Raw genomic sequence first — 14196 nt, 5'->3', positions numbered from 1 at the left:
TATTTTTAGAGTAGTTAGGAGAGGGGGAAATCCTCTATTTAAGTGTGTGGGTCACAACCCCATCAACCCCACAACAGGGTTAGTGCTTTGTAAAATGAACCAAAGGACTCCAACCACCCCTTGCTCTTGGTCAACCACAGTCCCACGGTCCACTCTACGGAAGAGCCACAGGCTCTGTACAGCATGGCACCCTCAATTTCTTAGAGAAGCCAGGAGGCAAATATCTGGATTGAACCTTTTGATTCCTTGTTACATTAATTTTATTCAGTGTTTTAAACTCAACACACTTACATTTACAAAACACTTCACACAGATGACTTCCTTCATGAATGGAGCTCCATTCACTTCTCACTTAAAACATCAAACCTATTCTGAAATGACTGAGGTTAAAGCTGGTTCAGTGTCAATTTGCAATTATTATTAAAAAAAAAAAAAAACTAGGTGCACAAATGCAGAAGGGGTTCTACTAAAATAAAGCAGCCAGGTAAGGAGCACAGGTAGGCTTTCAGGAACCCACAGGACTGGTGCTAACCTGTTGGGGAGGTGGGTATTTTGATTCTCCAGAGAAAAGATATTATGAGAACCACCCTTGCGAATTACCAGCTTACGCCTTGGGAATTAATATGACTCATTTCCCCCCAAACTGGAGTTGTTTTCTAGAAGTCCCTCCCCTCGGTTTCCCTGTGGTCTCGCTAAATCCCTTAACAGATGTTGGGGGAGAGGGGCTCTCTCCCTTTTAGAACGAATTATTCTTTGGCAGGTTCAAGACTTTAGGACGCATGTTTACTAAATCCTAAACGTTTGACAACCTCTTGCCCAAAGAGAGACAACAATATACAACACACAACTATACTCCTCCCACCAGCCCCAACACCTGAGCCTCCTTTTCCCTCTGCTAAACAAGAGCACGGCTTAAATACAACAGAAACACCCTGTGGATGTCACCTAGAAACACCCCAAGGCCCAGGTCCACAGCGGGCTCGAATGGGGAAAGCACGGGAGGGTGCTGCTTCTCCACAATTAGCTGGGATCACGAGGAGGGGCCCTCTGAGGATCCGCGCTCCCTCGCCCAGCACCCTGGGGTCCTGCTCACGGGAAGCCTCCAGGACTTTTTGGCGCCACCAGACAGTTCAGCAAAACCACCCCAGGACAGCTCGGGAGCGATGCAAAGGGGCGTGGCGCGGGGCAGCGGCTTCTCAGGCTGCAGGGTGGGGTGGAAGGGTGCACGCGCTGCCCCGCGTTTCGGTTGTCTCCTCTGGGGCCCCGGAAGTCTGGGAGGCGGAGGCGGAGTGACCGGGGCCAGAGCTGCCCAACGGGCAGCGGAGAGGGTCGTCGGGAGTCCCCCGGCCAGAGGAGCCGGGGGTGGGGGGGACTCCCTCCTACAAGGACCCACTCCAGAGAGTGGAGGGGGCCGGGCTCGGGGACCAGAGCAGCCCAGTCGCCGCCACGTGGCCGCGCGGCCGCCAACGCCCGGAGGGCAGGTGGGTGGGGCGTCTGGGGCGCCGAGCAGGCCCGGGGAGCCGCTACCTGGTTCTTGAGGCGCATCTTCCCGGAGGGAGGCGAGTCGGGCTCGAGTTGGCGGAGGCTGGGCGAGGCGCGGCCGGCGGGAGGAGGTCCGCGGAGTCGCACCGCGCTCGCCCCCTCGCTCCTGGCGGTCTGGCCGGCTCAGCGCAGCGCAGTCGCTTCGCTCCCCCAGCCGTTGTCGCCACCCCCAACCTCTCCGCCACCTCCAGGGGGCGCCTGACACGGGCGACCGAGGACTGATCCTTGGGAGCCCAGGGACCTTGGTGTCCCCAGCGCCTAGTTCTGGGCTTGGCAGCAAGTCTATGCTCAAACAATTAAATGAATAAATCTCCCTTTTCTCCCTGTGCTTAAATTTCAAGTGAAGTAAAATTCTTTGCAGTTCAAGTCCACCGATACTACAACACCATTTGGGCAAAACGCTTAGGTCCTGAGGTTTTACAAACGTGACCAATTTGGAACCCTTCGAAGAAATCTTACCCTTTGGGCCAAGACGCATTAGAAAGGTGGTCTTTCCCTGGCAGGGAGTGTGGGCACCGTAAGTGGATCCTTGAGCCTTACCTGGCCAGTTGGTTGGTGTCTAAGATTCATGTCCGAAATGAAAAATGGAGACAGAGATGGACATCACTGAGCCCCAAAGAAAATGGCCAAGACTTTTGTGCAATGTGATTTTGGGTAAAAATGTTTTAGTTACTTTGTAGCCTCCCAAACCACACAAGTATTAGTCCCCATGCTGGGTAATGTGATCATTAAAAATAGGAAAGGGGCTTCTTTGGCCCTCACTGATAAAACTTCCACTCTAGGGGCTCAGAGATTTGCAGATCTTTGGGTTGTTGAGAACGCCATTACTGCCTAAAGAAAATCTACCTTGATTAAAAATACAGGAAATGAAGTTTTTTTCTGAGGTGAAGTAAACTCACCTAGCATCATAGTGTTAGAAGGGAAATATTAAAGCAGTCATCTTATCCGATGCCTCTTTCTAGGTAAAGGCTTTAGGGCCCAGAGAAGACCTGCCCCAGGTGTCAAGAGAATCAGGAGGTAAAATTGACCCTTGGGATATTGCTTTACTTCACATTTCTCGGGAGTCTGTTGGGAAGTTCATCCATTCAGACCTTCATACTACCCACATAAACTAAAGAGGAAGCCTAGGTAGTTTAAAGGACTTGGAAAGACAAAAGACACACATATCAAAGTAGCTGTTAGCTATTGAGCACTTACTATGTGCACTTTCCATGGATTATCTCATTTAATTCAAGTTTTAATTGATTTCATTCTTAGCACAGCCTTAAAATTGAACAATCTCTAATGGCTAAAAGGGCTGTTTTCCCCACTGTGTCCTTTGACCATGCAACACAAAAGAGTTCTGTTCCTGGGCACATGGAGATATACTATGTCAAAATTCTGCTAATACACATCCTTTGACTCAGCAGTTCCATTTTTATAAATTTATCTTAAGGAAATAATCATTAACATGTTCAAAGACTTGACTATATTTGTTTACTACAGCATTCGTTGAAATATGGAAAAACTGTAGTCTTTAACGATCAACAAAGGAGACTGATCATCAATACAATGCAGTATTCTGCAGACATTAAGAATCATCTAGTGGATGAATATTTATTTAGCATGGAAATATATTCACAATATATTTCAAAGTGAGAAAAGCAGTTAACATTATTGTATGCTCAGGATGATCCTATTTTTGAAAGGGAAACAGTGATTATTTTGGAAGGTGGGATTATGAGTGATTTTTATTTTTTTCTCTTTTGCTTTTCTGTATTTTAAAAAATACCAACAGTAAATATTTATTATTTTGGAATCAAAATTTTTAATGTATCACTATCTCTGATTGTTATCAAAGTACCTACAATGAGTGAAACAAGGGCTAGCAAGCAAGAATTCAGTGCAGTTTAGCACAGTACAGAACCAAGTCTTAACCACTGTAGTTTGGGTATTACTCAGACCTGGGTTCCAAATCTTAGCTCTGCCTTCTTTAAGGTCTGTCATCTTGAACAAGTTATTTGGGGTTTCTAAGCCTGAAAATAGTAGTGATAATAATAACTTTTATTGAGAGTTTACTTTGTTCTGGACACTATAATAAGTAAGCACTCTGTATACAGTCTCATACCCACAACTGATGAGGAAATTGAGGCTTAAATTAAAGGAAATTAAATAACTTGCCCAAGTTTACACAGCTAGGTAAATATATTATAATGTGACTGTGAGGATTAAATGCAAGAGTGGGGGGCTTAAAGCACTTAGTCTAACACACTACCAGATTAGATGATGGTAGATAGATAGATAGATAGATAGATAATAGGTAGACAGATATACACACTTGATACATCATTTTTAATAATTTAGACACAACCCTTGTAGCAAGTTTTGCTTTATTTTATTACTCAAATCACCTCTCTAAGCAACCTAATATGGCTATTTTCTGTGGTAAGTATGAGCATGGGCTCTAAAGCCTGCTTTGGCTTGAATCTCAGTACTACCACTTACTAGCTCTGTGATTCTGGGTAAGTTACTTAACCTCTTTGTGCCTCAGTTTTTTGTCTGTGAGATGGGCATAATATTAGAACTGATTTCACAGAAGTTTCTCTGAGTATTAAATGAGTTAACACTGAAAGCAATAAAAATAGTGCCTCGTATACTTAGCATTTTTAAAACTGATTACACATTTTATAAATTTCAAGTTCTATTTTACACTATTATAAAGATTTTAGTACACATCCTTATATTGAGATCTGAACATACTGTTATTAATGCCAAAAGGTTATGTAAATGCACAATCTGTCAGAATTTATAGTAGGAAGCTGCCTCCATTTAAAAGAAACCCATGTAGCATTTACATGTGCTTATATTACTAAAACAGACGTCAAACCCAGACACAAGATATAAAAAAAAAAATGCCAATTCTTTCTGCCTTAACTTTAGCAAGATCAGTTTATCCATGAATTCTTTAAAGAAAAGGATCTGGCATATTTAGGATTTTACTTTGTCATGTATTCTGTGGATTTATAAGGTCTTTTGAAAACAATTGAACAATTCCAAACAAAGATAAACAATATATCTTCAATTTTATGATCAAATATGGAAAAGTAATACTACTTATGAAAACTCTCATAAAGAAAGCATATTACCTAGGATTAAGAACCATGCTACCTGCAAAAAAAAACTCTTTCTTACCAATTGAAAATATATTTTAGACATACATATATATATCTCCACACATACATATATACAAGTGTTTTGGAATTAGGTTAAATTCTCCAAAGTATAATATTAATCACATTCCTTCCCCATACAAACCATAAATAAAATCTGTGATAATTTTACAATTACAAGGCATATTGTGGCTCTAGGATAGCCAATGTCATGTAGCAAAGTAATTAGTAAGAGCATAGAAACTTACTTTGTTCCTTCGAAAGACAATTCCTGTATTAAGTAATATGATTTTTCCTTAAAAGTCCTGAATCTTCACACAAAGGCATTACAAGCTCATTATGCACCTTAATTATAAGGGCACCTGTGTTTCTTTGTTTATCTGGTTGGTTGGACCTGAGGATTTGATTTGTCACATTACTCCTCTGTCCCGCCCTATTTCTCTCTTAATGAGAAACAACTTAACAATAGCATCTGTGCAACCTCCAAGGCTCAAATAATGACCGGGAAGGAAGGGAGGTAGTAGTTATGTTGGGGAGCACGTGTTACTTGACCTTCAGGTAAAGGGCTAAAAATCAGGGTTAGTAATCATGAGACCCCACCCCCACCACCTACTCCCACCTTTTTCTTCCCCACTCTCCACCTCCCCTTTCTCCTTCCTGGGGAGAGAAGGGGAGGAGCAGAGTGGTATTAGGTGGAGTCAGATTAATCCCTCCTCTGTCTTTCAGGAGCCATGTGGTCTTTGGCAAGTTTCTTTAATTCTCTGAGCCTTGGTTTCTGAATAATAGAGATACTAGTACTTACCTCATAGGTTGTTATGAAGATGATTTTTAATGTTAATAGGAAAGTGTGTAAAGGAATCGCTTAATACAAGTTGCTTCTCTTTCCCCCTTTTCCCTCTGCATTGGGAACATTAAAAAAAGACTCCAGCTATGCATATTGGTAGACTAGGCATGTATGAAAGTATGGATATTTGAGAAATTTGGGAATTTGATGTAAGATAGAAAATGCATCTAGACTCTAGATTCTAGAGCAGCCGTGGGCAAACTACGGCCCGCAGGCTGGATCCGGCCCGTTTGAAATGAATAAAACTAAAAAATAAAAAGACCGTACCCTTTTATGTAATGATATTTACTTTTAATTTATATTAGTTCACACAAACACTCCATCCATGCTTTTGTTCCGGCCATCTGGTCCAGTTTAAGAACCCATTGTGGCGCTCGAGTCAAAAAGTTTGCCCACCCCTGTTCTAGAGTCTTCATCATCAACATCTCCTGAAAGGGAAAAGGATTCATTCATTCTGCAGGTATTCATTGAGCACCTACTAGGCCTAAGGCTCATGCTAACTACTGGCAATAGAGTTGTCTTCTGTTCTTGAGAAGATAACAGCCTGAGCAGACAGGGATGAAGAAATGACAGCTGGTGACAGTACTTTGTAACACAGTGTAACAAGTGCTAAAATAGAGAGAAGCACCAGGTACTGTGAGAGTACAGAGTAAGGGCAGCAAAACCAGCCTAGGAGAAAAGGAGTACGTGGGAAGGAGGGAGGGCCTGGGAAGTTCCTGGAAAAAATGACTCTGGAATTGGGGTTTTGAAGACAATTAGGAGTTAGAAGGTGAAAGACTGAACATCGAAGCTTGTTAGAGGTGCCTTTTAAATTTTATTTAAATCTTTATTGTTGAAAGTATTACATATGTCTCCTCCCCCCCCCCCCCCCCATTGAACTCTTCTAGCCTGCCCCACCGTTCTCACACACAACCCTCCCTCCCACCCCAGGCCTTCACCACCCTATTGTCTGTGTATACATATATGCATACAAGTTCCTTGGTTGACCTTTTCCCACCCACCCACCCTCCTCTGCCTTCCCTCTGAGGTTCGACAGTCTGTTCCATGCGTCTAAGTCTCTGGAACTTAGAGGTGCTTTAAAAAAAAATACCTACTCTACATAAGTGTGAAGTAAATGATGTGTTCCATTGTCAGGATGAGGCTACGCTGTAATGCCATTGACTATTATGAATGTAATAGAATTTGTACATCTGATGCTTCATCACATGAGATTTTAATGAGAACAATGAATAAGCGCTGTTTTCAAGTAAGCCCATGAGCATATGTTCAGAGACATTTGATTAGAGCCTTTGCTCTAACAGTCTCAACTATTCCTAGTTGCTCTTTAACAGTTACAGTTTACACTTAATAGATTCAATAATTAATTGCTTAATGGTAGAAAATAACTCAGTAAATCATGACATGCAAGAAATGACAGAAAAAGAGTACTCAGTCTTCATTAGGTTTTAGTGCTGCAAGGGATCTTAGAGATCATTGGTATCCTCCTCATTTTACTGGCGAGGAGGAAAAGTCAGGTCCAGAGAAGCTCAGTGAACTGCCCAGGTGCACACAGCTGGTGAGAAGCAGAGTCAAGAATAACAGTTCTCTGGGCTCTCTGCCCATTGCTCTTACCAATGGCAATGGCTACCATTTACTGGTCATTTCCCATGTGCTAGCTAAAATCTCTATTATTTCATTTTATGGACATATCTACTCCAACACTTATGCCTGAATCCTCTTAGAATGGAGCAAGGAATAAATAACTTTAAGAAGTAAATATATGTTGTGCAGATACCAGTGAATGAAGAAATATTCACATAGAGCTTATTTCAATAGCTAGTTTATGTGTTTCTTTCAAAGGGAACTTTAGTTTTATACACATCTTTCAGATTTTGTTGCTTTAAGATTCTCCTCTAGTAGTTTGATTTAATTCAGTTCGATTTTATTGAGTGCTTGTGATAGCAAAGGTGACTCTCTCTTTTCTGTTGCATTCTCCCTGGGTGTCAAGAGAGGCTGTGACATGCCAGGAAAGAGCACAAGCTTGGGAGTTAAAAAGGCTAAGGTTCAAACCCCAGCTCCACAATGAACTGTTTCAGGGATCTTGGGGCGGTTGCCTACTTCCCTTACCTGTAAAACGAGGGTGTGAATTACATCTACCTTACAGGGTTGTTCTATAGATGAAAATGAATAAAATAAGTAAATAGAATCCATTTTATTCAAGGCCATTTGTTCTGCTGAATACTCATATTCATTAAGCTGAGCAACATTCTGTTCAAGGTCATTTATTATAACATGTGGTAGATTATATTATCCAAATGTAGCTAAACAATATCTCCTACCACACCTGCTCTTCTGCAGTGTGACCTCGCTACTCCCTTACCAAGAGGTGAATCTAATTGCTTTCCCCTTGAATTTTGATCACTCTTAGTGACTGTGGGTCATGCTGTCCATTGAGTCTTCCTTCAGCCGTGGGTAAACTACGGCCCGCGGGCCGGATCCGGCCCGTTTGAAATGAATAAAACTAAAAAAAAAAAGACTGTACCCTTTTATGTAATGATGTTTACTTTGAATTTATATTAGTTCACACAAACACTCCATCCATGCTTTTGTTCCGGCCCTCCGGTCCAGTTTAAGAACCCATTGTGGCCCTCGAGTCAAAAAGTTTGCCCACCCCTGTTCTAGCTAATAGGAATACAGATGTTACACTGGGAGCTAAGATGTAAGTTGGCAGGAGAACTAAACAGAAAGACCCTGGCACCTGGATGATTGTGTGCGTTGTCATTTTGGCCATGGACTACCAACTCAGATTTACAGGGCAGAGGAATAAACCTTCATCTAATATAGGCCACTTATTTCAGACCTTCCTGACACAGCAACCAAACCAATATTCTAACCAACACAATTAGAGACTCTATAAAGAATCTAAAGCAGTTGCTCACTGTTAAGTATATAGGACATTTCAAACACTTAAATCATCTACTGCCCTCCAGAACACAATCCCTCCCTTCTGGGTGATTTTCGTACCTGACTCATTGACCTCTTTCACATAGACTTTTTTCTATCTCTTCCCTCAGAGTCAACAGACAATTGTAATTTTTTTTTTTTTCATTTGTAGCAGTACTTAGTGTCCAACAGAAACCACTCCATCTGTTAAACAATAGCTCGACTGCAAAGCGTCTCTTACTGTTGGTGGATAGATAATGACATGGACAGTCACTATCACCGTGGCAACAGTACCCAGGAACTATCAGAGGAAAATTGCATATGGAAGGCTGGCTCTTGAGTAGTCATGCCTCAGCTTCCTCCGGGGTCTGCTTTTTCTGCAAGTCTGGTGGACAGTAGTAATCCTTTAAATCACTTAATCTCACCAATCCTTGAATGTCTCATCTCCAATGACTCACTTTCCTGCCATTTCAGCCACCAGTCTTACAGCCGACCCCAGGCTTCTTCATGACACTAAATGGCACCACCTGTAAATTTTAGAATCCTGCCGTTTTTCTCTCTGATTCCTGCTCCGGGCCACCTCTCTTACTCTCTCTCTCTGCTACAAACCCAGTGTTTATTTTCATCATGTTCTTCACTCCTAGGTCCTATCCTATGTGTGGAGTATGATTTTTTCTGACTGGCATTTTTACTGTTATGGGCCAGTTAGCATTTTCTCTGCTACCCTAGAATCTTGCCCTAACCTCTTCACCTTCTGCCATTACCACCTGGTCAGCCCTAGCTTGGGGTCTCCACTGGACTAACACAGCCCCTGCACAGAGCTGTCACTCTGTTCTGTCCATTTCAGTTTGTGTGTCGGTCTCCTCAGTGGACTATGAGCTCTTTGAGGTTGGAGACTGACTTATTCATCTATGTATCTACAATTTCCAGCAAAAACACGTCTATTAGTTGGAATGCCTCAGTTGTTTCTGTCTCCATGCCTTTGCTTATGCCATTCCTCCCTCAAAATATATCCCCCTACTACATTAGCTCCTTTTAAAGTCAGACAAATTCTGTAAGGTTCATTTCAGATGCCACATCCAAGCAGTTTTTCCTGATATACTTTCCATGTCTGAGGCTCTGTAGCATTTCATTGGTATTTCTTTGCAGGCACTTAGATTTTGTAGTCAGTTCCATTATTGAGCACCTACTATTCACTTGGTGATACGCAACCCATTTCACTCCTGCCTGTTCTTTACTCCTCATAACTATCCAATTATCCTGACTTTGCAGATAAGGAAACTGAAGCTCTGAAAGGTTAGGGTGACTTTGCCCAAAGTCACATAGTGGCAGGACCAAGATTCACTCCAAGGTCGCTATTCTTGTGCTGAACTTTGTTGCCCCTGAGGCTTCTGTCCCTTGTGTAAATGTCTTGTCTACCTGTGTATGTTCTTGAGGCAAGGGCTGTGTCTCTCACCTTTATGTCTCCTCTAACATCTAGCCCAGCCTCTTGCACAGAGTGAGTGCAACAGAATAAACAGAAAATAAAATACCGATTCAGGGACTCTCAGAAAACACCTGCAAGGCAGCATGTAGATCCCTCCCTCCACTCCCATTTCCCCCTCACTGACTCAGGGGGCCTGGCTGCCAATGCGCTCACACCAGACTCTTCCAGGAGCAGGTGCTAGTTCAAACAGCCTCATTAACAATCTGTGGGGCCCCTGTACTCATTATAGTGGGGTTTTAACTATATCCAGTTTCCATAATTCAACAGCTTCTATTTTTAACCATAATGGCAGGATCTACAGGAGAAGGAACTAACAGGATCTAGTATTCTCCTATGTCACTTTATGTCCCCTCCTAGTGTTCCAGAGGAAAAGAACCTGTCAAAAAGGAAGAAAATACATCAGATCAGCGACATACATTGTGATTAATATCTCACCGTTTACCTGTTTTCTGGCCATGTAAATGTTATAGTTTTTAAATCAAAGTAAATCTAAAAACTAAGACAATTTACCAAGCTTATCACCAACCATGACAGTTTACCTGTTCCCAGCCATATAGTTTCCATGATACCACAGCAATCTCAAACATTCCTTCCCTCCTAAACATCACTTCTTTCTTAGGAAGGGAGGCTGAGGCCTCATAAGGCTCAGTTTGGTTTTGTTTAGTCTCAGTTTTCCCCATTTTACTTTGCTGGAATACTATTAATTATTTCTTGTGAATTATTTCTTGGAAGAATGCTTAACACAAATTACACATAGTGAATGTTTGGTGAATGAATAAATAATCTAGCTTGGTGTTATTCAAGCCTTTTTAAAACTGTGCAAAGTAAACTATATAATGTATATTCCCCTTATCTCCCTCTGAAACAAACATTTTCTGAAGCATTGCTTACCTTTACTACTTGCAGTGCACGCTGAGGTTTTCCCTCCACTCCTATACTATCCTATTATCTCACTTCTTTTAAATGTTGGTTGTAATTCAATAAATTCATGCATGATCACACTAAGGAGTTCCAAACCTAATTTGGATCATATTGGATTAGGGATAGGAACTATATTTTATTTTATACATAGGTCATTTTATTTACCATCACCATGTCTTTTTTTTTTCTATTTTCAAGTGTTTAGCAAGGGCATAATCTATATTTATAAAAGGCTAATATGCAAAGTGTCCCCTCGGGAGTTCGACAGGGAGACCGGGAGTTCAATTGCTCACTATGATATGTGCTGGAACAAAGGAAGGCCCTGGCCAGCAACCAGAAGGCCCTGATTGGCCCTGATTGCTGACCAGGCCTAGGGACCCTACCCATGCATGGATTTCATACACTGGGCCGCTAGTTAAAAATAAACATATGGGGAAAAGTCCTTCACACAAAACAGACAATAGCTGTCCTCTTCAGGGTCTCCTAGTGTTTAAAGTTTGCCTCTTTGCCTTGGAAACCATGACAACTTGGGGTCAGACTGAGTCATTCTTGCCAAGGAATGTTTCTCAAAATGTATGTGTCCATTCTTCCTTGGGCCACCAACTAATGATAACACCTAACATTTACTGAGCACTTACATTTGAGGTACTGTTTTTATAATCATTTTATATGTATATCCTCAGTTAATCCTCACAAAAGACTTTTAGGTAAAAACTATTATTTTTGCCATTTTATAGAGGAGAAAACACGGGTACAGAGAGACTAAGGCTGCTGGAAAAGAGTGGAGCCAGTTGAACCCAGATATTCTAAGAAGATGTGTTCATCACAGCTAGACTACTATATTCAAATCTTGTCTCTGCCTCTTAGTAACTGTGAGGTCTTGAGAAAGTTTCTTAAGATCTCTGTGCCTGTGTTTTCTCAACTATGAAATGATAGTTAATGATGATATTAATAGTGCCTACTCACAAAATTTGGGAAGATTAGGGCAGTTTATATGTAATACTTAGAACAATATCTAAGGCACATGGTAAGCACTTACTAAGTGTTTGCTCTTATGATGACATGAAAAACTGTACCCTAAGCCACTGTAACAAACTGTCTTTATAGTTCTTAGATGTCTTCCATAGTGAAAGGAACATTTGTGCTGAAAAGAACCCTAGAGGTCAACTAGTTCCACTTGGTCATTTCACAGTTGAGGATGCTCTAAAGCAGTGGTTCTCAACCTTGGCTGCACATTAGAATCACCTGGGAATCTTTTTTAAAATCCTGATTTCTGGGCCTCATCCTCCAGAATTTCTGTTTCTTTCTTATGGGGTAGGCCACAACATTAGTAACAAAGAAACAGAATTTCCGGAGGATGAGCCCCGGAAATCAGGATTTTAAAAAGATTCCCAGGTGATTCTAATGTGCAGCCAAGGTTGAGAACCACTGGTCTAAAGAGAAGGAAGGGACTTGTTTGTCCAATACTCCAAATGGATGAGGCAGTGCTGGGAATAGAACTTGGATATCCAGTTTCCCAGTAGTGTCCTTCCCACCACACTACCTCTTGCTTCCTCATGTGTCTTATGAATGCTGCTATCCTATTCACTCCATTTTCTCCATGTCATTATGTTGTTGGGAATAAACCCAAGTGCTGACTTCTGGGGAGATTCTTACTCAACAAGCTATACCGCAAGCATCCTGCTTTCTATATTCATTCATTGCAGGTATTTAGTATTTTATTATAACACTAGAGGCCTGGTGCACAGATTCGTGCACATTGAAAGGAAATTAATTAGAAGAAATATTTTAATATTGCGATTTGCCCTTTCTCTATAATAGAAGTGTCAACCAAATTCATGATTGACAATGACAGATAGAAACACATGCGTGCGATTGGTGCCAGCAAGAGCTTTATATGTATTACGCATGCGTGAGTCAACTTAGCCTTTTATAGATAGATATAGAATAAACTTGATTTATAGAATAACTGATTTAGCTAAACTTTTTCCAGCCCAGTGAAGCACCCCAACTTCTCTTTCAGGTAATTGTCAGCAACACAGCAGTAAATATGATACACAAAGCAGATTATTATTGTAGATCATGCAGGGAGATCAAAGGGTAAAATATTTAACTGCAGCAGTGTTTGACTATATTCTGCGCAGTGAGAAAACCTGAAGTCATTTTCAAGGTCCACCATTTCTTACTTCTTTTCAGTTGGGTCAAATTTCTAAACTTTCCGGCTAATGAAAAAAAAATAAGTTGCTATCTAGTCTCCTATCTACCTACTCCAGGACTTCAGTGAGGATCAAATGGGATGAGGCACAGGAAAATACTTCACAGACATTTGGTTAAAGTGTAAAATGTTTGCACCTGGCTATAAAGCAAGTCGTGTTCCTAAGAAGGTAGTCACTAGGGCCACATTTTGCACTATGGGACTTGGCAGCATTGGCTGCGATTTGGTGGGGCGTCGCTCTGGGGTGGTGGTGGGGCCTGTGTCCCACTTTGGGGAAGCTGAGTGTTGTTTTGTCAACACCAGGACTGTGGTGCCGTTTCTTTGTAAATGGCTAATGTGCGTCACGGCAGCTCCTGCATTGAGCATTTGCCCCCTGGTGGTCAGTGTGCGTCATAGTGACCAGTCAGACAGTTGGATGGACACTTAGCATTTTAGCTTTTTATATATATAGATGTAAGGTTAGAAAACACAAATTTGGAAGAAGATGGGCCAGCCAATTCTCCATTTATTCTGCTGGTGCCTCCCTCATACACTGTTTAGCCTGTGGCCTTGACCTCCTCAGACATTCCTGTATCCTCTCCTGCCCCTGCACTCTATCCCCACAGCAGCCTGAGTGAGCCTTTTAAAAATGTGATAATGTCGCTGCTCTGCTCAAAACCTTTCAGTGGTTTTGCATTATTCGTATGGCAATGACCAAAATCCTTCCAATGGCCTACATGACCCTGCTTGTCCTGGCTCCTGCCACTGCTCCCATATTGCTGTCCCTTGAGCCTGCACTCAACTCCACATCCTTAGAAGCATCTTCATCTTCCCCACCACAGGAACTTTGCACATTCTGTTTCCCTTGTCTTAATCCCTCTTCCTCAGGGCTTTATTGTAATGACTTCTTTTACCTGAGTTGACACTTCCTCAGGGAAACCTTTTTCTAAATCACTTTATAGAATTAATTATTTTAATAAGTTTAGTATTTTTATTTTTTGGTTAATTTCTTGATTCGTATCCATTTCTTCCACTAGATTATAAACCCTGTGAGGATCAGAATAATATATTTTTGCTCTAGCTGGTTTTGTTCAGTGGATAGAACGTCAGCCTGTTGACTGAAAGGTCCTGAGTTCAT

General features: G+C 41.7%; 1 protein-coding gene and 1 non-coding gene across 2 annotated transcripts in view; both read right to left on the bottom strand.

Moving 5' to 3' along the window:
* The window catches only part of ELAVL4 (ELAV like RNA binding protein 4), a 146860-nt gene extending 145236 nt beyond the window's left edge, over positions 1–1624 (bottom strand). The window contains exon 1 of the mRNA XM_070405087.1: positions 1528–1624. Within this exon, the coding sequence (XP_070261188.1) occupies positions 1528–1545 (18 nt within the window). The 5' untranslated portion in view covers positions 1546–1624. The remainder of the gene's footprint in view (positions 1–1527) is intronic.
* A 6997-nt stretch (positions 1625–8621) lies between these two features.
* On the bottom strand, positions 8622–8887 carry LOC139004659 (small Cajal body-specific RNA 13). The gene has a single exon (XR_011470509.1). It is a non-coding gene; the product is annotated as a small Cajal body-specific RNA 13 (non-coding RNA).
* Positions 8888–14196: the final 5309 nt, after the last annotated feature.

This window comes from Myotis yumanensis, unplaced genomic scaffold (genome assembly GCF_028538775.1).
Source record: "Myotis yumanensis isolate MYYU_CA2020_CCGP unplaced genomic scaffold, mMyoYum1.0.hap1 SCAF_2, whole genome shotgun sequence".
NCBI lineage: Eukaryota > Metazoa > Chordata > Mammalia > Chiroptera > Vespertilionidae > Myotis > Myotis yumanensis.
Note: the sequence above shows the minus strand (reverse complement) of the source record. Positions and strands in the feature narration are given on the sequence as shown.